This window comes from Sciurus vulgaris (genome assembly GCF_902686455.1).
Source record: "Sciurus vulgaris genome assembly, chromosome: 16".
Classification (NCBI taxonomy): Eukaryota; Metazoa; Chordata; class Mammalia; order Rodentia; family Sciuridae; genus Sciurus; species Sciurus vulgaris.
This window is the reverse complement of record NC_136477.1, coordinates 6,872,095-6,898,535: the sequence shown is the minus strand read 5'-3', so window position 1 is coordinate 6,898,535 and position 26,441 is coordinate 6,872,095. Positions and strand designations below refer to the sequence as shown.

General features: G+C 38.4%; 2 protein-coding genes across 2 annotated transcripts in view; both read right to left on the bottom strand.

Moving 5' to 3' along the window:
- The window catches only part of LOC306647070 (olfactory receptor 7G2-like), a gene marked incomplete at both ends in the record, with an annotated part of 87,778 nt that overhangs the window by 17,566 nt on the left and 43,771 nt on the right, over positions 1-26,441 (bottom strand). The window lies entirely within an intron of this gene.
- LOC306646367 (olfactory receptor 7G2-like) lies at positions 2,808-16,334 on the bottom strand (the record flags this gene model as incomplete). Its single annotated transcript, XM_079115020.1, has 2 exons — positions 2,808-3,660; positions 16,246-16,334. The coding sequence occupies 2 exons, from the start codon at positions 16,332-16,334 to the stop codon at positions 2,808-2,810; spliced, it is 942 nt and encodes a 313-aa protein (XP_078971146.1).

Genomic DNA, 26,441 nt, shown 5'->3' with positions numbered 1-26,441 from the left:
TTTTAAATTTGAATTTTTCTTTTGGTTAATGATATTCAGTATGTTCATACATCTACTATTTATTTTTATTTCTTCTTTTGAGAAATGTCTATTCAAATCTTTAGTCCATATTCGATTGGGATTTTGTTATTGTCTTACTGTTTAGTTGTCGATGCTCTTTATATATTCTTATTATTAATCCCTAGTCAGATGTGTAGTTGGCCAATATTTTCTCCCATTCCTTAGTTTGTCTCTTGTTTCTGTTGATTGTGTCATTTGCCTTGCAGATGTTTTTTCAGTTTGACATTGTCTAATTTATTAATTTTGCTATATTAGCTCTGCCTTGGAGGTAATTCCAAAATCCATTATCTAGACCAATGTCCTGAAGCATTTCTCCTGTTTTCCTCAACAATTTCATGCCTTTGAGTCTTATATTTAATTCTAATCCATTCTAATTGATTATATAACTGGTGATATAAAGGAACCTAATTTTATTCTCCCACATTGAGCTGCTCTATTTGAGAAGTATGGGTAAACTCAAGGGCAGAACACTGCCTACACCTATGACTTTGAACTTTGAATAGATGAAAGTTTCAAAAAAGTCTCGAAGAAGGAACCTAACCAAGTTCAGTGTGAGCTTGGTGGTTGGATTTGTGACTCTCTCCACAAATCGCGGAGCAGCAGGATTCAGAACACTGTATTCAGTGGTCAAGACCTGTCTGACGATAGGTGAGGACACTTGTGAATCTGCCAGATGAGTAATCAGATTATCACAATCCAAAGTCAAGGAAATGGACCGGAATATGACAAGAGCCTTGTCTCTCAACCTTTTTTCAGTTCATGATTCCACCCCACTTATACAGAAATCTTTCAATCATATTGTTCTGAAATGGGTCTTCCACCACATGTTACAGAGTTTGGTCCCTCTGAGAAACCGAGGCAACATGAAGACCCCTCTTCAAACCCCAATTCTTGTGACCAAGTCAGAAATATTTCAGATGTGTCACTTAGAGTAGCAAGAATCAGTTTATTGAAGGGACAGGGAAAAATGGAAGTGGATACTCCCAAGGGAGAGAATGGGTTCTCTCAGGAGAAGGACAATGTGCCTCTCCTACACTACAGTTTTATTGGGGATCCCAGAGAAGTTTCCAGAGATTCCTGCCCAAGTCCACCTCTTGACTTTTGATTGACAGCAGGGTGACATCAGACTTTAAAGTCCCCACTGTCATGACAACTCTAGGTCACCTTGGCCCATGATGACTGGTTCTAACTGGATTGTTAACCATACATTATTTCAGATTACACGGTAGGAGGAATTATCCCGATCTCCCAGAGTTTCAGGATCTGGTCACAAAAGTTCCCACCTTCAGGGTAACTTGGATTCCACATATCAACTTTAGTTTGGGCCTGCATTTCTCTGCAGTGAACAGGTAGAGTACTAAGGGATGTGACATAGTCTGTCCACTGAGGCAGGGCAGGGATGAAGGTAAATTGCATGTTGGAAAAGAAACCATGTGGGAGTCAGCACAGTGGGGTTATTTTATAGAATTATTATCTTAACTCGTATCCCCAACTTTCATATATGTCTGTCCCCTAACAATATCAAGAGACATGAAAAACAATATTCAGTCTATTTAATTTACAATACTAGAAAAGTTTCACCTGTATGGAAAAGATTGCCTATTTTGATAGTGACCATAAGGATAGAGACAACTGAAAATAAGTGGGTAGTTGCTAAACCCAAAACCACAGACATTTAGAAGTGCAAAGATGAAAACTATAACAAAGACACAGAAAGCACTTATGACCTTCAAATATTACTGTCAAAAAGAAGGAAATTGAGGTAATACATTTTGCAGGCATATATACAGGAGTGATAACAATGGCTTCAAAGCCTAGCAAATAAATTTTAGACAAATATGTACAATGTAATCAAAAACTAATTCAGTTAATCAAAAATTAATTCAATTTCTGTCTGTATCTTATAAAAATTTCAAATTGCATTTAAGGCCCATGTGATAATCCAAAATAGGAAAATTCCCTGAGAAAATCATATTTTGACATGAGTAACATTCACCCTCTGTGTGAGTCAGCATTTTCATTGCTGTGACCAAAATAATGGACAAGAAAACCATAAAGGAGAAGAAATTTATTTTGGCTCAGGATTTCAGAGTAACCCAGCAACAGAAGACTCTGAGTGCATGGACAGCCTAGCATGGTAATGTCGAGGAAATGTTTTCCTGCCCTCGCCAACTTCCACAACTCTCCTTCTTCTGAGATTCATCCATACAGCATCTCTAAATTAGAAAATCCCCACACTTACACTCACCTTGGTGGAACCTGTGATCTTCGAGAAAGGAATAATTCTGAAACTTCTCCCTGAAACTGTACGAAAACCAAAGCCAAGTTTGAGGTTCAAATAGAAGTGCACTTAGTTATCTTGTTCTTGCAACCAGATGACCAGGGAGAAATGATCTTCTACATAATAAGAGAGCACTGCTTAAATATTTTATGAATCTGTTTACATCCTGCAAACTTATCTTTTTCCAAGATTGCACCTAAAAAAACTTAGTTATGATTAGAAATTTTCCTGTATGTTCTCTTCTGTGAAACCAGGGTAAATAAACTGTTTAGAGACTTCAAGTCATATGTTAAATATCGCAGAGCTAGACAAAAAGAAAGGTTAGCTTTCAAGCCAACTCCAAAATCCATGCCATAATTGAGCTTTCTCTTCCATCTAGGAGAATGCTGTGAAGAAAGCAAGGCACGTAGGCTCACCACGATCTTGTGACTGACTTTAGAAACCCAAGAGCAAAGCAAATGAAATATCAAACAAGAAAGGCTATCCTACTCAGGAGCTTCCTCAGGGCCTCCTTTGTGTCCCTGTTCCTCAGGCTGTAGATAAAGGGGTTCAGCATCTGAGGAACCACAGAGTACATCACTGAAGCCACAACAGTATTCCTGGGGGAGTCAGTCACTGCAGAGTTAATGTACACCCCAAAACCTGTCCCATAGAACAAGGAGACAACTGACAGGTGAGACCCACAGGTGGAAAAGGCTTTATGCTTCCCTTCTGATGATGGAATTCTCAAGACAGAAGACACAATATGAACATAAGAGAAAATGATCCCAGAGGTGGAAATAGCACCAAGCACAAATGCTGCAACATATATCAGGATGTTATTGATAAGGGCATCAGAGCAGGTGAGCTTGATGAACTGAGTAAGTTCACAGAAGAAGTGGGGGATCTGCAGGACTGTGCAGAAAGACAGCCTCAGCACCATCAGAGTGTGGAGGAGGGAATGCACAGTGCTAATGAGCAGGGACAGTAGAATCAGCAGGACACAATGGCAGGGGTTCATGATCACCATGTATCTCAGGGGGTGACAAATGGCCACATAGCGGTCATAGGCCATCACTGCAAGCAGACAATTTTCTAAACCACCAAAAACCAAAACAAAACCATTCTGAGTGAGGCAGCCTGTGTAACTGATGCTCTGATCCTGTGCTTGGATGTTGGCCAGCATCTTGGGGATGGTGGTTGTGCTTATGCAGATGTCAGTGAAGGACAGGTTGGAGAGGAAGAAGTACATAGGGGTGTGGAGCTGTGGGTCAGAGCTGACAGCCAGGATGATGAGCAGGTTTCCCAGGATGGTGACCACGTAAATGGACAGGAAGAGGCTGAAGATGAGGGGCTGCAGAGCTGAGTCATCTGTCAATCCCAGGAGAAAGAATTCTGAAAGGGCTGTGTGGTTTGTGCTCTCCATGTTGCTGAAAAAGATGGGGTAAAACAAATGAATGGCTTCTAGATGAGGAGCAAGAGTGTCATATCACACTTTGGTACCAATTACAATTCTTTGTACCACCATGAACTTAGGACAAGCTCTGAGGATGAGGACCAGAAATCTATATTTTAACAAACACTATCGATGAATTTGATATCTTGAAATACTGAGAAGCAGTGCTTTAAAACACAAAAGGAAAAAAAAATAACTCCTCTTTTTATGTATACCATGTACTTGAAGATATAAAAATGTACTTTTTGCTGACTTCTCTCTTCATTCCTCTTTTCCAAGCTTTCACTAACTCCTACATCCATTACTGTGAACCAAGGCTTCTCCAAACATTCCTAAGTGATGAGAGTGTAACAAAGTGTAAGACATTGGGTTTCCTTCGAAATTTACTATATCTTGAAGCAAAAAGAATAACTGAGTGCACTATCTTCTCAAGCCATGGTCTCCAACTTTGGTGTGCCTCATAATGATCAGTTGATTAGACGGGGTAGACCATGGCCCTGTCAGGCCCACAGACCCAGGAGGATGTGTTGTGGGCACGACACAGGGTTAGAGCTTGGCAAAACCTGGACTAGTCAGTGTGTCTGATTGCTGAGTTGACTCTCATGATCAGTCTCTGCTAAGGCCTCAACAGAGCACAGAGTTCACTTTCTTAAACCACCTTTCAGTTTTCACAATTTCCTTATGTCCCTAGAATAGTTTCTCCTAAACAAAGCCCCAAGTTGTCCTCTGCTTTCAAGTTATGTTCACTTCTACCCATTAGATTAACTGTAGCAGGCGAAGAGCACCTGTCCAGATGGTCATGAGAAAGGGTGAGAACATACTGACTTTGAACTTGAAGTTCATAAGACTCTCCCTGGAGACTGAAGCCATTGGCCCTAACAGTTAAGTGTGCAGATGACATGCTCCATCATATCCTAAGGAAACTCCTTCATTAGCAAAACAGGCAGCATGTAATTAAATAAAAAAAATGAGCAAACAGCAGAACAGCTACACTAGAGAAAGAAGCAAATGCATATAGTACTATAAGAACAGAAAGAAGCCAAAACTATATTTTATCTTCAGACAACACACCCAAGGTAGCACAGGCTTAGATCACCAGGCTTCCCATCAGGCGTGTCCCTTGACAGCAGTGGCCCCTCTCATGAGGAGCTGTAATGTCAACACTTCGCATTTGGTATACTATTAGACTTGCAGCCAGCTTGGTGGCACTAGCCAAGGATAGCAAGGTCAAGGTCAGCCTGGGCAACTCAGCAAGAGCCTGTAACAGAAGAGAATATAGAAAGTGCTGAGGACATAGCTCATGACTAGACACTTGCTTAACGTGTTTAATGCCTGAAATTTGATCCTCTGGACCACACACACACACACACACACACACACATACACAAAATATATACTGGTACATCTGAATTTAATCCTGGCTCCTGCCTTACCTTTAGGATTTAGTGGTCTTAATTGGGTGTCAAGACTGGTTGTCCTCTTTTTTATAATGCGAGCTCTGATGGATGTGTTCACTAGCGGCAGCATGGTAATCTTTCAGAAAATACACTTCTCCAAGCTTACCTTAAATATTCACATATGATATTTTTGCAATCATATCTCAATAAAATTAGGGGAAAAACTTATAAATTTTAAATAATGAGAACAGAATACAGAAAAAATATCCAGCACAGTGCTGACCATTGGAGTCTCTCCTACTGACCTTTTCTGTAGTCTTGTGTGTGTGTGTGTGTGTGTCTGTGCATGTGTATATATGCACTGCTCTGCTTCACATGAGCAGAAGTATACCTTGCACCACTCAGAAGGAGTAATACATTGAAGTGGTTGAGTGACAAGAGAGAACATCTCTAGCCTGATTAATGCAAATTTCAGGAAGGACTTACTATGCTGAAAATACTTCTGGGAATTTTGGTTATGTAGAAAATTAAGGAAGAAAAAAAACATCAACAACACCAATATTTAGTTGGTCTGGACACAGGGCATATATAACAACAAAAAAAAATTAAATAATATATAAGTTAAACACATGGATTCCAAAAATTATGAATACTTAAACTAGGAACAAATTGTATGAGTGAACTGAACACCATATAAAATTCTAAAATATTTTGTGAACCCACAAATGTGCATACATCTTTATTATGGAATATATATTCATGATTCATAGTACAGAGGATCATGATAGCCAAGATATGGAACCAGCCAAAGTGTCCATCAACAGATGAATGGATAATGTCATATCGATCGATCGATATTGTAGACACACACACACACACACACACACACACGGACTTTTATTCAACCCTATGGAAGAATGAAATTATGTCATTGCTGGTAATTGGAGAACCACATGCCAAGTGAAAGCCAGCCCCTGAAAGTCAAGAATTGAATGTTTTCTTGAAACCATACTGAGGGGTGAAGGAAGAAATAAAAGTGCCTTATAAAAAGAGAAGAGAAACCAATAGAGTAGCAGAAGGGGGTCAAGAGAGAACCAGGGATTTTGTCCTCATGCAAAAACACGGCAGTCTTATGATGCAATTTTTTCTCCAAAAGGCAAGGAGCAGAAGACATAGATTTTGAAGAGAAAACAGAAGAATAGAGGATGGTTTTCTCCCTTTTAGTTGTTTATAGTTAAAGTTGATATTAAACATTGATTTTGTGATCTTTTGTATATTGATTTATAAATCAATTTTTCTATTAAAACTGTTTCTAACTTGCATTACCTCACCACACAACTATCTAAAAGTGGATGTGTTTATATTTCTTGTTTCACACCTTTAAAACAGTAAGTTGCATTTTGCACTGTAATTTAAGTGTTGTTATTTACTTTATTTGGAAATTATAGGTTTGAAAGAAAAAAAGAGAAAGAGAGAGCAAGGGAGGTGGCAGGGGCTGGGGAATAATATTGTCCAAATCATGCTGTGTCCTTGCACAACTGTATTACTATGAATCCCACATTTATGTGATTATAGTATATTAATTTAAAATATAAGAGAAGAGACACCACCAGAGTAGCAGAAGGGGATCAGGGGAGAGAGGAGGGGAAGGAAAGGAGAGATACTGGAGAATGACATTGATCGAAGTATGCTCTATGTATGTATGAATTTGTCATAATGGGTCCCCCCGTTATGTACAGTGTAAAAACGTTTTCAACAACAAAAAATAAACAGTACACTGAATCATGAAGGGTGGATACCTGTCAGTCAATAGGAAACAACGTGCACAGATCACATCCTAGCCTTGTGTATGGGAATGCAGTAATTGCACAGGTGTGCCTGAAGCCCCTCTCCTGATCTACGCACACACACTTACATCTCCTCTCTCCCGGGAACCACCACACTCTGTCATACACTCCCTGTTACCTTTGGTATTGTTCTCTCAAACACCCAGTTCACTGTATTGCATTATTTTTGTTTTGTTTTGTTTTTACAGATGGCATTTTGATTCATTGTACACAAATGGGGTACAACTTTTCTTTTCTATGGTTGTACATGATGTAGATTCATACCATTCCTGTAACCATACATGAACATAGGGTAATGTTTTCTGTCTCAGTCCACCATTTTTCATACCCCTGCCCCTCCCTCTCATTTCCCTCTATGTAAAGTTCCTGCCTTCATCTCTCACCCCCAACACCCACCCTCATTATGTATCATTATTCACTTATTGCATTCTTAACAGCTTCATGTAAACAGAAGCCATTTACAGTTGACATTTTAGGTACTTCATTTTATTGATCAATAGTGGTATATTACTCCTTCTTCCTTAACCTTAAGTATCAGAGTATTCCACTATATTATTAGAAAACATTTCATTTTTCCTTTTCTTTTTTGGTTTGAAAAAAAATATTGTAGTTTAATATGGACTCTGAGAAAATAAAAGTGCACCCTAGAAACACGAAAAGGTGAGAGTATAGACAAATAGTGTGTAATCACAGCTGACATAACAAGAGAGAAAACATCTGAGCTGCTCTGTGTCACTTACACTGAGCTCATGGTGAGATCCACGCATTGGCTAAAATTCGTTCACTAGTTAAACTCACATGGATTATTTTTCTGAGGGATTTACTATTCTTTAATACATTTGTTTTATTTTTGTTTAGTTTTACTGGTTCACTGTAAGTATAAACAACACTTGGAGTCATTCGGCACATTTGTACACACACAGAACATCATTGCTTCAGTCTCACTCACTCTCATTCCCCAGTAGAACACATCTTGTTCTACACTCCATAACTAATGCACAGCAAGGTTACTGCCTTGCACATGTGACCACACATAAGAGAGACCAGGGTGGGGCTGTAACCATCAAGGTGCAGAAAATGGGGAGGGAAGGAGAGGAATGGAAGGGAAACCACGGGAATGAACTCTATGTGCCTCTCCATCTACTGCTTCATTTAAAAAGATTGAGCCTGAAACATGAGTTCATGCACTTCCTCTGGAAATATGACAAAATTTTGTTTTTAAAAATGAATATATTTCAAAGACTACTCTGTCAGTATTGATAATCCCATATGTTAAAATTAACCTAGAAAGTTGTTCAAAATTTTTTACTGAGTAAAGAAGGGTTTGGACACTGTCACCTTTGCTTTTCAAATAGTGATATATATATAGATATATATAGATATATATATATATACACATATATATATAAAATAATTTGGAGAGATATATTTTAAAACCTTAGCAATAGTTACCTTCAGATGGTGGATTTATGGAAGATTTTTCTCTTTCTTACTAACCCTTATGTTCTATTTTCCTATCATACTGTGTATGACTCCTATAAAAAATACTAATTTTGATATACTTGAATATAAAGACCTGAAATCACAAAGTGTCAAATTTCATGCTTCTGGAGGGAGTAGGTAGTCATGTGCTGCTGTCCTTATCTACATGATCTCTGCAGCTCCTACTTAAAATGGTTACTAGTCTAAGGAAGGAAAACATGAGGAAGCTGCTGGCACCTCCACCTTCTTCCCCAGCGACCTCAGAGCACCAAATGCTGGGACTGGACAGAACTCACTGTGGAATGATGAATCAGGAAGTTTCCAAGGTAAAGAGAGAGGAATGGATGCCATGGGCTACTCTGGAGCCTCAGAATTCATTCAGGAAAATCTTGGATTCCAAAACCACAGTACATGTGTGTGTATGGAGATGGTTCCTCGAATTTGTTTAGCAGGTGGTCATGAGAGTGAGACTTATTCCAACATGACTTGTGTCCCAGGATAAGAGTCAATTAGGGCATAGATGTCCACAGAGGAAGGACCACATAAACACCCTGGGAGATGAGGGTCATCTGCCAGGTGAGGAGAGAGGCCTCAGGTGAATGAAACACACTGAGCATACCCTTCACTCTACATGTAGCCTCCGGAACCAGGGGGAAGAGATTTCTGTTATCAATCATCCTAGTCTGAGCCACTTATCGTGAGAAGTTCTAGAGAACTAAGATGCTATCGAAAACTCCAACTCTAGCACCAAAATAGTTACCAGTACGTAATTAGCAGAATAGGTCTAAGGAGTCATCATACTTCTCATTAGGAGGAAATGGACCTGCAGCTCTCCAGAGAGAGCAGGTGCCCAGCAGAATGGGAGCTGCTTGGATGTTTCGGAATGTGTGAAGAGAATGTGTCAAGAAGGGGAAATGTGGTGCAGTCTCAGGAACCCACTTCTCCTCATCCTGTGCCCCATGTGCTTCACCACTTCTCTAGGTAGAAACCAGAACAAAACACCTGCCATCCTGTCCAAGTCATGAACTAAGGGGCTTTTGGTGGCCTGGCTGGTTTCACTGAAATGATGCAGCATCTCACCTGGAAGTTGAATAGAGAAATGCATTCTCAGGACCAGAAAAGTGTTCTCAGGACCCTCAGAGGCAGTGAGCTCTGGATCAAGAAGAACCATCTCTGGGAGAAGGCACAGCTGCTGCTTCCTGGATTCCCAGTGCTTCTGAGTGAGGCTTTCACTAGCTGACACCTGCAGCCTCTGTGTCCCTCAGGACTCAGTATCCACAGCTCCTCATTATACCAGAAGTGTTACTGTCATTCTGATCCCAGGAGTGCATGTCCTTAAAGACCAAGTCTGTAGAAGAGAGGAAATCAGGGTGGTGATCTCCTGACCCATGAGTCCAGGAGTACATCACCCAGTCCTTTCCAGTGCTTCTGCTCAGCTCAGTTTCATGAACCTTTCCCACAATCACATTGAATTTCCCTAGTAAATACTCACCTTCCAATTCACCTATCTCCATTCATTTCATCAGACAGGAAGCCTAAATGAATTTCAGGTGTGAAAATAAACCTTTCATACATATAGGTATATATACAGGCATATATATATATAGAACTAAGATATCAAAAAATTGCAAACATTCAAAGTGGCTCTCCATGACTGTATTGTTTTCAAATCATAAGCTTTTGTTTGCTTCCCATACCCTTTGATTTGGTTATTATCATTTCCTTGTATATATATATGGGTTCATAGAAATTTTTTTTATATTTATTTGCTATAATTAGCTTCACATGACAGTAGAATGTATTTATAAGTTTTGATAGACCATACATAAATAGAGTGTTATCTCTCATTTTTCTGATTATTCTTACTGTAGGATGACATTGGTCATGCAGTCATACCTGTACATGAGGTAATAATATCTCTTTCACTCTACTATCATTAGTGAAAATTTTGATCACAGACTATTTCAACAACTATTAATTTTTAAAGTTCATTTGGGAGACAGGACACATAGTAACTAGACCAAGAAGGATTTAACCTAAAGGATTACCAAAGATTACAAAGGGGGGGAAATTAATTAAAAAGAAGTAGACATCTCTGCAGAATATAGAAATAGTATGGGAAACCTGCTCAGACAGTTGGCTTGTCAAAGGTGCTCTATGTAAAACCATTCCAGGGGCCACTGGGAAAAGCAGTCAACTGCTGCGTGTTCTGGTCTACCATGAAGCAAGGGAGCCTGGCATGAAGAAGACACCCATGCTATGGATCCAAGCACTAAAAATATGTGATTTACCTGAATTTTGTACTTTTTGTGAGAAATTGTGTTTATTAATTCTTATTTTATGTTTCGTTATAGATTACTACTTTTATTCTCTAAATTTTATATATAAGATTCTTATCACCACAAGCTTGTTGTCACATGCCTGTAATCTCAGTGGCTCAGGAAGCTGAGGAAGAAAGATCACGAGTTCCAAGACAATCTTAGCAACTTAAGAAGGATCTAAGCAACGAAGGGAGACTGTTCACTGTGGCTCAGTGATAAAGCACCTCTGGGTTCAATCACCAGCCCCCCCAAAAAAAGACTCCTACCTTTTTTCATTGACTACTTCTCATTATATTAAAGTTGGCTATAATTTCATAATTTACACGTTGTAAAATCTCTTCCAATTCTGTCACAATATTTCCAGTGACACTTTTCTTCATTTTTGGAGATTGTGAAATAGAATTATAGTTCTACCTTTTTATTGAGGTGATAAATCATTCACAGTATCACCAAAAGGTTAAGTATTGTCAGTTATGTCGATTTCAGGAAGTTTGATTTGATCTCAACCCTCATTTATTACAAGGAGAAGGAAGAAGGGGTTCCATGGTAGTAATAAATTGAAAACTTTGGTAATTAAGGACTTCAAAAATTGGTGTTTATTCACTCATTTAACCATATGTTTACTTACTTCTGTTTAAACTCCTAATCCATAATTTTCAAAGTATATTATTTTAAAGGGACTTCTAAAACTGATTGCATTATAATATCTCTCTTCCCTATCTCCTATTCATTAACCTTCTAAACACTTGAATAATAGATAAGCTATAAGAGGACATCATAAGGGCTACAAAATAAGACCAAGTCTTCCACATCCCACTCAGAAATCGATAAATGTAAAAACAAGATGAAATTTTACAGGTACCAAAAAATAAATCAGACAACATGTGGAAAGGGCATAAGCCCAAGGACCTCCTGGAATTATCCCCATAATGAAGAAGAAATTGATTCTACTTCCCAGTAATGAGGAATCAGTTCCCAAAGAGGAGCGTAGGCCACAGGCAGAAGTGAGGCTTCTGTATTTGAGCAATATGTATGGACTCAAGATTTGAGCACTGTCTAGAACATGGCTGTGGACACATGAAACTTTCTGGAAATTCTCCCAGAAGGAAATAGCTGAGTTAACTCCTTACTAACTGGATGTATTTATAAATTCTCCCTCCAATAAGTGGTGGAGGGCAGTTAACAGAATCTGGGAGCAGAGACCTGACTCATGATTGGCAAGGGCCAATTGTGAAATCCATTATAGTTCTACCTTTTTATTGAGATGATAAATCATTCACAGTATCATCAAAAGGTTAAGTATTGTCAGTTATGTATAAGTATTATACATACTATAATATATACATACATATGTATAAGTATATACATTATATACATATACATATATAAGTCAGTTATATAAGTATTGTCAGGTGAACCAGACAGATGAAAATTCAGGTCCAAGCCCCATTGGACTGACCTCACGAAAGTGTGGGAGAAGAACTGAGGGTTGTGGGTGGAGTTCCCTTCTGAGAATTGCTAGCATAAATGAAGAAAAATAGAGAAATGAATGGGAGCATTGAAAAATCAGAGAGAGAGAGAGAGAGAGAGAGAGAGATTTTTCACAGGTGCATTCAAGCTTAGAAGCCTAGACAAGGGTGACTGAGTTCTCTGTATGAGAGATGTTTGAAGCAGTTTATATACAACTGAGCACATTTCTTTCTCATAAAAATAAATAAATAAAAGAAAATCCTCTTGGACTCATGAAGTATTTTAAAATCATTAATGATAGAACTACCCATTAAACAAACACAACCAAACTGTTTTCTATAGACATTCTTCCAACTACTCTTTAAGAGTCATTTACAAGAAGAAAGGGAAATATTCAGCCAACACTGGTAAGAAATATCCCAATTCGTTGTTAGTCCACCATAACAAGGATGCCCAGATCAGACAAGATAAGCACAAGACTGAAATAAACACAATTACAGGCTTTAACTAATACACTCACACACCTGTACCAAATAATTACCCAATTTTTCAATAACATATAAAATCATACAAGAACTTATGTACAAGCAATCAACAGATATATGAAAAAATGTTCAACATCTCCAGTAATAAGAGAAATGCAAATGAAAACTACCCTAAGATTCCATCTTACCCCAATTAGAATAGCTATTATCAAGAACACAAGCAACAATAAGTGTTGGCGAGGATGTGGGGAGAAAGGTACACTCATACATTACTGCTGGGGTTGCAAATTAGTGCAAGCACTCTGGAAAGCAGTATGGAGATTCCTAAGAAAGCTTTTAATGGACCCACCACTTGACCCAGCTATCCCACTCCTTGGCCTATACCTAAAGGACTTAAAATCAGCATACTACAGAGATACAGCCACGTCAATGTTCATTGCTGCTCAATTCACCATAGCCAGATTGTGGAACCAACCTAGATATCCTTCAATTGATGAATGGATAAAAAAAACTGTGTCATATATATACAATGGAATATTACTCTGCCATAAAGAATGATAAAATTATGGCATTTGCAGGCAAATGGATGAAATTGGAGAATATCATGCTAAGTGAGATAAGCCAATCTCAAAAAACCAAAGGACGAATCATCTCGCTGATAAGCGGATGATGACATATAATGGAGGGTGGGAGGGGTTAGCATTAGGGTTAAGGTTAGGTTTAGGGTTAGGGTTAGGGAGGGGGACAAGAACGGAGGAAAGAAGGACTGTACAGAGGGAAAAGAGGGGTGGGTGGGTGGGGGGAAGGGAAAAAATGGCAGAATGAATCAAACAACATTGCCCTATGTAAATTTATGATTACACGAATGGTATGCCTTTACTCCATGTACAGAGAATCAAAATGTATCCCATTTGTTTACAATAAAAAAAAAAATCTCTGTTGGTGAAATCTGCTGGAATATTACCAAAAAAAAAAAAAAAAGAACTGATGTCCCAAGAGTTGTATTGGTTAATGATGGAAAAGAATCATCTCTTCCCCTCACAGAACACACACATTCATGTTGCCCCCCCCCATCTCTCTCTCTCTCTCTCAAATCATACAGCCTTGAACTTTAGGCATATATTTATCTCAAGTTGTCATTTTTAAATTATTCCAAATATTTCACTTCAGCAATGAATTTCAAATATATTCTGGAAGATGGAAAATAAGTAACATTTCTTGCATTCCTTGGATAACTTGACTTTTATGTCTCTCATGTAAGAATTCATCTTATTCCAATGTATTCTTTATTTCTAAAAATATAAAAGGAGGGGTTAAGTATGGAATATGATGATACTAAATTTTATTGATATTTGCTGTTTGCCAGGAAGTGTGCCAAGCTCCTTCCCATAATTATATACCCTGTCCCCATTTCTCAAGAGGCAATCCTCTAACTATCCACACTCCCATCACCCATGGTCTTATTCCACAGGCACATTCCTGCGTACACCCCTCACGGATGAAGCACCATCTCTGAGGACTGGACCGAAGGACCTGTGTTCCCATGAGCTCTCTGAGCTTCTCATGCACAGTCAAGTTGTGAACCATCTGGATGCTCCCTCTAATCTCCTCATGGTATCCCATTCACCTTGCCAAGGGCAGGACTATGGATTTGTCTGGACTCTGGTATGTGAAAGGATGCTTTGTGAATAACAACTTGGAAATGTCTTTTCTCTTTTGAAACAACACCCAAGGAAAATGTACTCATCTTTCTGTCTCTAGGAACCATGTTGGAATCTGACACCTGCCATCAGTCCAGGCACCCAGAGACCACGAGGGGATCCAGCACCAGAATGGCGCTAACTCATGGAAGGCCAATGATGGATTTTCAGGTACATCCTCTGAACTCTATTTATGGAAGATTGTCCTCTTAGTTCTTTGAGGAAACTTGAGTGGCAGCATCTTTTTTTCTTATTGGATCTAGAGTCATCCTCACTGGTGAAGTTCAAATATTTCATAATCATGTCAAATCCTGGGGACAGAATGCAGACTAATTTCATGAATGAGAAGCCAAGTGTAGTGGGCGCTACTGCTGCTGTGCAGGCAGAACATGTACCACTGAGTCCACCCTTGTTGCCACCAGGATTGACTGACAGCAAAGCATACTGCTCTGCTCGCTGGAGAAATAAATTCCCCAGCCCAACAGAAGCCCCAGGGACAAATCTCAGGATGTTATGGGACTATAAAACAGATCTTATGTGAGCATATTTTGGGAAGCCATAAATATGGCACTATCCCTAGGCTGAGGCAGAGGCTATTCCTTCAGCTATAGTGAAATCCTTGCTTAGCATCTTGTCCTACTATGCTAATATTTGGAGAAATCCACCACCACACCACTAAAATCACCATAACAATCATTTGCTCAGAGTCCGTCTCTATGGAAGCCAATGAAGATATCAATATCAGAAAGGTCACATGAATTGTCAACCTTTCCCATCCTGGAGAAGGCCCAAGTCAGGTTTCAAACTTAAGTTGGAACACCCTTAGCCTTTATGCCACTCAATCACCATAGCATAAGAACTGTGGCTTGTCCAGTGTCCCTGCACATTGACTTTTACTAGAAGCCCAAGCACAAAGCAGATGGCACAGTCACCAAAAGAAGAGGTTTAATGATGAGTTTCCTCAAGGTTTCTTTCATGTCCCTGTTCCTCAGGCTGTAGATAAAGGGGTTCAGCATTGGGGGGACCACAGTGTACATCACTGAGGCTGCCGCAGTATTTGTGGAAGAGTGAGTAACTGCATAACTAATATACACCCCAAAACCCATCCCATAGAACAAGGAGACCAGTGAGAGGTGAGACCCACAGGTGGAAAAGGCTTTATGCCTTCCCCCAGCTGAGAACATTCTCAGAAAGAAGAGACTATTTTTATGTAAGAGTAAATAAGTCCAAGAAGAGGAAAACCACTCAATATGCCAGGCACTAAATAGAGTAGGATGTTATTGATGAGGGTAGCAGAACAGGACAGTTTGATGACCTGATCAAGTTCACAGAAGAAGTAGGGGATCTCCAGGTCTGTGCAGAAGGTCACCCTCAGTACCATCAGACTATGCAGCAGGGCATCTATAATGCTGATGGACAAGGATCAGCAGGACACACAAGTGGGGGTTCATGATGACTGAGTACCTGAGCAGATGGCAGATGGCCACATAACGGTCATAAGCCATTGCTACAAGGAGAAAGATTTCTGTTCCAGCAAAAACCAGGACAAAGCAGACCTGGGAGAAGCAGCCTTTGTAACTGATGGTCTTGATCTGTCTCTGGATGTTCATCAGCATCTTGGGGACCGTGGTAGAGATGAAACTGATGTCAGTGAAGGACAGATTGCAGAGGAAGATGTACATAGGGATGTGGAGTTGAGGGTCAGAGCAAACAGCCAGTATGATGAGCAGGTTCCCAAGCACCGTCACCAGGTATATGGGCAGGAACAGTCCAAAGAGGACAGGCTGCAGTTCTGGATCCTCTAAGAGACCCAGGAGGAGGAACTCCATTGTGCCAGTTTGGTTCTCTGATTCCATGCTGTTAAGGAGTCTGATTGAAAAAAAGTTTCAGGAGATGCCACAGATCACTGATCCCTTATGTAAAAAGCTCTCAGAGCTGTACTATCACCACAGGGTGGCTCATCTTCCACCTCCTTCTGCCTCTCTCTCCCTTTCGACCTTCAGATCTTCCTGCTGTCCCCTCTCCTGCACTTTCCAATTATCCATATTTTCTTGCTGAAAACATGATCTCTTTTTACATTGCACCAGAAAATAAAATAATAAAATAGAAAACAGTACATGGCATTTTCTATGAGAATTCTCCAACTCCATAATAAGCAGAGGAGGAAATGTGATTAAATCTAAATCAATGATAACAGATTCAATCAAGTCTTCACCTCAGGGTTCAGCTTCAGGGCTTTCTTTATAAGCAAGAAAGGGTTTGGAACTGTAGGGGGAGCCTCAGTCTGCTCAATCCTAAAATGGGGAAACCATTGTAAATGCCTCTGGGAACCATGCAGAGATGAGGAACAGGAACACAAAATATTTTTGAATAGTGTTTGATGGATGAGGCACTTTATATTTCTATTTGATTTGTTTCTACCATGCCCATATCCAGTCTACCACACAGAGGACAGTATTTTAGGGAAGGGATGGGTTGGCCAAAATGTATGGAAATGAAAGAACAAAACATGCTCCTAAAAAAAAAATTTAGCTCTGTTTATAATTGCCAATTTAGCTGGGCACAGTGGCAAATGCCTGTAATCCCAACTGCTTGAGAGGCTGAGGCAGGAGGATCATGACTTCAATGGCAGATTCAGCAACTTAGCAAGGCCCTAAGCAACATAGTGAAACCCTGATTCAAAATTTTAAAAATGGGGCCAGGGATGTGGCTCAGTGATTGTGTACCCCTGAGTTCAATCCCCAGGACTAAAAAAAAAAAAAGTAAATTTAAGAGTAGGATCAATATACTGAAATTTCCACTGAGAATCCTCCACATATAGAAAAGCAAAAAGACTAACCGTTCAATGAACATTAATGACCTTGAGATTTGTTTCTTATGAGCATATAATAAAATATCGAGCAATATAAATAAATAAACCAGATCTAGATGTAGCAACAAAATAACACAAGCATCAAGAAAAATAATTTTCTTAACAAGATATCTATAGCATGATAAAATTTAATAATTTTCCAAATCCCACAGACAAAACTTTTAATTTCTTACAGAATATTTCAAATATTCAAAATTCACTCACCCAGGCCGAGCTTCACCCTGTGGGAGAGACACACGCTGTGCCTCTATGTTGGTCTGAGTCTACTGCCCCTTCTTGAATCCTGAGTTTTGGAGCAACAGGAGATGCAGTCATCCTCTAGTTTGCCATCTTGGATCTCTCCCAGACAAAACTTTTAATTCCTTACAGAATATTTCAAATATTAAAAAAAAAATCACTCATAAATAAAGACCTGAGTACCAACCTCTCACCATTAAAGTATACCATGATTGCTTGCATGATTATTTTAACAGAAATACAATATGAGATATTGATTGTTGGGATCTTCAGTCCTACTAAGATCACATGTTTTCTCTCCCCCAAGGGATCCACTATACTGAAATTCATATTGACTACTCCCCTGCAGCTTCAATGCATTGAGTGATTCTATCTGAAAGCCATGTTCTTGTTTTATATTCTTTTTCTATTTTTTCTTTTTAAAATTCACTTATATTATTGGTATATATTAATGGGGTTGAGGAGATATTGACATGCAGGTATACAGCAAGCGCTGATCAAATTCAGGCACCCTTTTCCACCCTCTCTCTCCACACATTCCAATCCTCTAGAAATCACTGCTGTACCCTCAGGCCAACATTTTTAGCTTCCACAAGGAGGTAGACCATGTACTCATTTAACATTTTAAAACCTTATGCTATTTTATCATCAGTTCTTTAAAAATAATGTTTTATCAGTTTTTAATGTTAATCTTGGTATATTTTTCTCTACTTCAAAAAATTTAATGTCCTTACCTGATTTCAATGTCTTGTTATATCACAAATGTATATAGGCATATATTACAGATAAAATACATTGCAAATCTATACACATATAGGTATATGTACATTACATACATAAGCACATACATATGTACAGGTGATATAATAAACAAACATGCTTACAGGCATAAAAACACTCAAATGTAAAAATGTGCAATGTGCAAAAGTAGCAAATAACATTTGGAGACCAATTAAGTAAACATTGTGTTTACCTCTACAAATTAGAGAGTGAAGTGGAACATAAAGTCTACGTTATATTGATATGTAGAATTTGTTATTAAGAAAATAACTTTGATGGCAAAATATTGTCACTGGCTAATCCTGAAAGTATATGTACGTGTTTATTTGTTCTAGATGTGTTGTGTTCTGCCTTTTCAATTTTTCAGTCTTTCATAGATTAATGTGGAGAAATGGGTACACTAGTTTATAGTCTTGGGGCCTGCCTGTACAATATATATGTTTATGCATGTGTATATTATATGTATGTGTATTTTCACATACATGTACCCTGCACCCTCTTAGAATATTTGTCAACAGGAGACCAGGTTGGCCAATGATTTGCTCTGCAAAGGAGTGCTATGTGCTAAGAAGAGAAAAATAAGGAACAGTGATCCATAGACCTTTGTTCCTTTTCCAAATTAGTTAAAGACAATGTTAGAGAATTCTAGATCATTCTGCAAACTGAGCAAAAGAAGGTTGCCGTTAAGTATGCAAAACATCCCTGGGCTTAAGAATCAAAGTCAGGTATTAGCAGATGAGAGTTGCTAGGTGTTGGTGAATTAGAAAAAGAGAACGTGGAGATGACAGATGATCAGGCGGACACCTGACAGGTGACCGAGTTCTTCCCATCCTCTTCATGTCCTCAGCTCAATGCTGCACAAATTGGACTGACAGACAAAGACCTGTCACTAATGGCAAAACATAAGCTGGAAGACTTCAGATTACCTGGTGCCAGCACTGAGGAATGACATTCCTCTCCTTTCTGGATGTGAAAGAGAAAGGTAAATGGAAGAACTATTTTTAGAAAATGCAGATAGACAGTGTGGCACTTGCATCTTATGGAGAAATGACATTCATGAGACCGGGGTCAGGTGAGCTGTGTACTCGCCTGGGCAAGCTGTAGAGTGTGTGGGTTATTGCAGGAAGACTGTCATCTCTGTATCTCTTGGAGCTTCAATATGCAAAGCTCCTCATTAGTCAAACTCTTAGTCCCATGTGATTTCCAAGCAGCACAATTCCTTAAGGACTCAGTCTCAGGGACATGGAACTTTGCTTTGGCTGACTGTCTCTCCTGGAGAGGCCAAGTGGATGTCTTCTTCCCTCCCTGTTTATGCTCACATCTGCTTCGAGTACCATGCACACACAACCCCTCATGCTTCTGTTATTGGATTTTAGTTTCCTTTTCGTATTCAGGGTCAACTCTATTCTAACAATATCAGGAAGACTCATGCCACATTTCAGCCTGTAAAATACTTTCTTTATATGGCTGGATATAAGCATTACCTGCATATGATACTGCAAAAAATGTATGCTAAAACATACACACTCTGAGGCTAATTCTATGGATGCCTCATGGAACACCAATTCCACTCATGCATTTTATATTCAACAGTTAAAAATATATTCGGGGTCATCAAGTGGAAAAGGTGGCGGGACATGCCTATAATCCAGCTACTCAGGAAGCTGAAGTAAGAGGATTGTGTGTTCAAGACAGTCTCTGCATCTTAGGGAGATGACAAAAGAAAACAAAATAGACACGCCCTGCAATTAGAAGTACAAATTCTTTCTATAGAAAAAAAGCAATAAAAGGACAAATCTAGCTGTCTAAATAGACAGTTCACTGTTCTCATTTTACTTACAGTTTTTAACACTCTTAAATGAATGAGATTGATTTGATGTGAGTCACTTTTAATCAAAACAACATAACAAAAGTGATGCAGGGTGAAAATACAGTATAAAAATACAGAAACAGACATACTAGTTACAGTAAGGAATTTAATTGTGATATTCATTTTTAATTTTTATTTTATTTTATTTGTTCTAAATAGTTGTACTGACAGTAAAATGCACTTATAGATTTTGCTGTATCATACATAAATAGAGTTTAATCTCTCATTTTTCTGATTATACGTGTTGAAGATCACTTTTTAATGATCCACAATTATGTTTAGGAAATCAGGTAAATATAGATTTCTAAATTGAATGACATGCCTAAATCCACAGCAACACTTTTTAGTTACTGAAAATTAACAAATAATGCACAATATTAAGATTTGTTCAACATCCCTATCATATTCCTGGGTTCTTCAACACTGTTACATGAGGAAAAACAAAAGCAAACCAAATGAAAAGCTGAAATCAGAATCACTAACGATATCAAAAAGGGAAATAAATAAATTAAAATCTAGTAGCCATCTGCAAGAGGACAGCAATGATACCCATGTAAGAATAAACAGAGAAATAAAGAAGTACCTACAGCTCCATCACAGTAGGGTTCATTGGCCTTCCGTGAGTGAGCGTCATTCTGCTGCTGGATACCCTCATGGTCACTGGGTGCCTGGACTGATGGCAGGTGTCATATTCCAACATGGTACCTAGAGACAGAAAGATGAGTATATGTTCCTTGGGTGTTGTTTCAAAAGAGAAAAGACCTTTCTGAATGGTCATTCAGAAAGCATCCTTTCACATGTCGTACTCCAGATAAATCCATAGTTGTGCCCTTGGCAAGGTGAACGGGATACCATGAGGAGATTAGAGGGAGCATCCAGATGGTTCACAAACTTGACTGTGCATGAGAAGCTCAGAGAGCTCATGGGAACACAGGTCCCTCGGTCCAATCCTCACAGATGGTGCTTCATCCATGAGGGGTGTACGCAGGAATGTGCCTGTGGAATAAGACCATGGGTGATGGGAATGTGGATAGTTAGAGGACTGCCTCTTGGGAAGTGGGGACGGGGTACAGAAATATGGGAAGAAGCTTGGCACACTTCCTGGCAAACAGCAAATATCAATAAAATTTAGTATCATCATATTCCATACTTAACCCCTCCTTTTATTTTATTAGAAATAAAGAAAACCTTGGAATAAGATGACTTCTTACATAAAAGACTTAAAAGTCTAGTTATCCAACTTGACTGCTTGAAAAATTACTTATTTTTCATTTTGAGAAAATATACAAAACTCATTTCTGGAGGGAAATACTTGGAATAACTGTAAAATTTGATTCTTCAGATAAATGAACCTCTAAACCTCAAGATGTTTTAATTTGAGAAAGAGAAAAAGAGCAAGTGAGCAAGCATTAAGGAGGAGATGGGTCTTTTACTTCCAAAAACTGGAATACTATTGGAACAGGAATGTGAGTGTATTAATTAAAGACTGAAATTGTGTTTATTTTTGTCTTTACTTATCTTGTCTGATCTCAGCATCCTTGTTATGGTGGCCTTATTCAATCAATTAGGATATTCCTTACCAGTCTTTGCTGAATTTTTCCCTTTCTTCTTGAAAATGACTCTTTTTTTGTTTTAATTTTTAATTTTAATTAAAAATCATAAATTTACATAGAGCAATGTTGTTTGATTCATTTTGTTATTTTTCTCCCTTCCCCCCTCCCCGCCCACCCCTCTTTTCCCTCTATACATTTCTTTCTCCTCATTCCTACCACCCTCCTTATCCCTAAACCTAAACCTAACCCTAACCCTAACACTAACCCCTCCTACCACCCACCCCCGTATGTCCTCATCCGCTCATCAGCGAGATCATTCGTACTTTAGTTTTTTGAGATTGGCTTATCTCACTTAGCATGATACCCTCCAATTTCATCCATTTGCCTGCGAATGCCATAATTTTGTCATTCCTCATGGCAGAATAATATTCCATTGTATATATATGCCACAGTTCCTTTATCCATTCATCAACTGAAGGGCATCTGGGTTGGTTCCACAATCTGGCTATGGTGAATTGAGCAGCTATGAACATTGATGTGGCTGTATCTCTGTAGTATGCTGCTTTTAAGTCCTTTGGGTATAGGCCAAGGAGTGGGATAGCTGGGTCAAACGGTGGGTCCATTCCAAGCTTTCTGAGGAATCTCCATACTGCTTTCCAGAGTGACTGCACTACTTTGCAACCCCACCAGCAATGTATGAGTGTACCTTTTTCCCCACATCCTCGCCAACACCTATTGTTGCTCGTGTTCTTGATAATCGCCATTCTAATTGGGGTGAGATGGAATCTTAGGGTGGTTTTGATTTGCATTTCTCTTATTACTAGAGATGTTGAACATTTTTTCATATATCTGTTGATTGCTTGTACATCGTCTTCTGTGAAGTGTCTGTTCATTTCCTTAGCCCATTTGTTGATTGGATTATTTGTATTCTTGGTGTAGAGTTTTTTGAGTTCTTTATAGATTCGGGATATTAGCGCTCTATCTGAAGTATGATTGGCAAAGATATTCTCCACTCTGTAGGCTCTCTATTCACATTACTGATTGTTTCCTTTGCTGAGAGAAAGCTTTTTAGTTTGAATCTATCCCAGTTGTTGATTCTTGCTTTTATTTCTTGGGCTATGGGAGTCCTGTTAAGGAAGTCTGCTCCTAAGCCAACAAGTTGAAGGTTTGGGCCTACTTTTTCTTCTATAAGATGCAGGGTCTCTGGTCTGATTCCGAGTTCCTTGATCCATTGTGAGTTGAGTTTTGTGCAGGGTGAGAGATAAGGGTTTAATTTCATTCTGTTGCATATGGTTTTCCAGTTTTCCCAGCACCATTTGTTGAAGAGGCTATCTCTTCTCCATTGCATATTTTTAGCCCCTTTGTCTAGTATGAGAAAATTGTATTTATTTGGGTTTGTGTCCGTGTCCTCTATTGTGTACCATTGATCTACCTGTCTATCTTGGTACCAATACCATGCCGTTTTTGTTACTATTGCTTTGTAATATAGTTGAAGATCTGGTATTGCAATACCACCTGCTTCGCTCTTTCTATAGAGGATTGCTTTAGCTATTCTGGGTTTCTTATTCTTCCAGATGAATTTCATAATTGCTTGCTCTATTTCTGTAAGGTACATCATTGGGATTTTAATTGGAATTGCATTGAATCTATATAGCACTTTTGATAGTATGGCCATTTTGACAATATTAATTCTTCCTATCCATGAACATGGGAGATCTTTCCATCTTCTAAGGTTTTCTTTAATTTCTTTCTTTAGTGTTCTGTAGTTCTCATTGTAGAGGTCTTTCACCTCTTTTGTGAGATTGATTCCCAAGTATTTTATTTTTTTTGATGCTATTGTGAATGGGGTAGTTTTCCTAATTTCTCTTTCTGAAGATTCATCACTTATGTATAAAAATGCATTGGATTTATGAACATTGATCTTGTAACCTGCTACTTTACTGAATTCACTTATGAGTTCTAAGAGTTTTCTGGTGGAATTTTCAGGTTCCTCTAAATATATAATCATGTCATCAGCGAACAGGGATAGTTTGAGTTCCTCTTTTCTAATTCATATCCCTTTGATTTCTTTGGTTTGTCTAATTGCTCTGGCTAGAGTCTCAAGAACAATGTTGAATAGAAGTGGTGAAAGTGGGCATCCCAGCCTTGTTCCAGTTTTTAGGGGGAATGCTTTCAGTTTTTCACCATTTAGAATGATATTAGCCATGGGCTTAGCATAGATGGCCTTCACAATGTTAAGGAATGATCCCACTACCCCAATTTTTTCTAGTGTTTTGAGCATGAAGGGATGCTGTATTTTATCGAATGCTTTTTCTGCATCTATTGAAATAATCATGTGATTCTTAACTTTTAGTCTGTTGATATGGTGAATGACATTTATTGATTTCCTGATGTTGAACCAACCTTGCATCCCTGGGATGAAACCCACTTGATCGTGATGCACTATCTTTTTAATATATTTTTGTATGTGATTTCCTAAAATTTTGTTGAGAATTTTTGAGTCGATGTTCATTAAGGATATTGGTCTGAAATTTTCTTTCCTTGTTGAGTCTTTGTCTGGTTTAGGTATCAGTGTGATATTGGCTTCATAGAAAGAGTTTGGGAGGGTTCCCTCCTCTTCTATTTTATGGAATACTTTGAGAAGTATTGGAATGAGCTCTTCTTTAAAGGTTTTTTTAGAACTCGGCTGAGAACCCATCTGGTCCTGGACTTTTCTTTGTTGGTAGGCTCTTGATGACCTCTTCTATTTCATTGCTTGAAATTGATTTGTTTAAGTTGTGTATATCTTCCTCGTTCAGTTTAGGCAATTCATATGTCTCTAGAAACTTGTTGATGTCTTTGAGGTTTTCTGTTTTGTTGGAGTATAGATTTTCAAAATAGCTTCTAATTATCTTTTGTATTTCACTAGTGTCTGTTGTGATATTTCCTTGTTCATTCCGAATTTTAGTAATTTGAGTTTTCTCCCTTTTTCTCTTTGTTAGCGTGGCTAAGGGTTTATCAATTTTGTTTATTTTTTCAAAGAACCAACTATTTATTTTGTTAATTTTTCCGACTGTTTCTTTTGTTTCAATTTCGTTGATTTCAGCTCTGATTTTAACTATTTCCTGTCTTCTACTACTTTTGGTGTTAGTCTGCTCTTCTTTTTCTAGGGCTTTGAGCTGTAGTGTTAAGTCGTTTATTTGTTGATTTCTACTTCTTTTGTTGAATGCGCCCCATGAAATAAATCATCCTCTCAGTACTACTTTCATAGTGTCCCAGAGATTTTGATATGATGTGTCTTTGTTCTCATTTACCTCTAAGAATTTTTAAATTTCCCTACTGATGTCTTTTGTTATCCATTCATCGTATAATAGTATATTATTTAATCTCCAAGTATTGGAGAAGTTTCTGTTTTTTATTCTGTCATTTATTTCTAATTTCAGTCCATTATGATCTGATAGAGTACAAGGTAGTATCTCTATCTTCTTGTATTTGCTAACAGTAGCTTTGGGGCATAAAACATGGTCTATTTTAGAGAAGGATCCATGTGCTGCTGAGAAGAAAGTGTATTCGTTCTTTGTTGGATGGTATATTCTATATAAGTCGGTTAAGTCTAAATTGTTGATTGTGTTATTGAGATCTATGGTTTCTTTATTCAATTTTTGTTTGGACGATCTATCCAGCGGTGAGAGAGGTGTGTTAAAATCGCCTAGTATAATTGTGTTTTGGTCTATTTGATTTCTGGAATGGAGAAGGATTTGTTTGACGTACATGGATGAGCCAATGTTCGGGGCATAGATATTGATGATTATTATGTCTTGCTGATTTATGGTTCCCTTAAGCAGTATGTAATGTCCTTCTTTATCCCTTCTGACTAGTTTTGGCTTAAAGTCCACATTATCTGAAATGAGGATGGATACTCCAGCTTTTTTGCTGTGTCCGTGTGCATGGTATGTTTTTTCCCATCCTTTCACCTTCAGTCTATGGGTATCTCTTTCTATGAGATGGGTCTCTTGCAGGCAGCATATTGTTGGATTTTTCTTTTTAATCCAATCTGCCAGTCTATGTCTTTTGATTGATGAGTTCAGGCCATTAACATTCACAGTTATTATTGTGATATGATTTGTATTCCTATTCATTGGACTCATTTTTGTTTTTTGACATGATTTGGTTTCTCCTTTATTTGGCTATTCCTTTAGGCTAGTTCCTCCCGTTGCTGATTTACATCGTTGTTTTTCATCTCTTCCTCATGGAATATTTTGCTGAGAATGTTCTGTAATGCTGGCTTTCTTTTAGTAAATTCCTTCAGCTTTTGTTTATCATGGAAGGATTTTATTTCATCGTCAAATCTGAAAGTAAGTTTTGCTGGGTATGAAATTCTTGGTTGGCATCCATTTTCTTTCAGGGCTTGGTAAATGTTGTTCCAGGCCCTTCTAGCTTTTAGGGTCTGGACTGAAAAATCTGCTGATATTCTTATTGGTTTTCCCCTGAATGTAATCTGATTCTTTTCTCTCGCGGCCTTTAAAATTCTGTCTTTATTTTGAATGGTAGGTATTTTCATAATAATGTGCCTTGGTGTAGGTCTGTTGTAATTTTGCATATTTGGAGTCCTATAAGCCTCTTGTACTTGGTTTTCCATTTTATTCTTGAGATTTGGGAAATTTTCTGATAT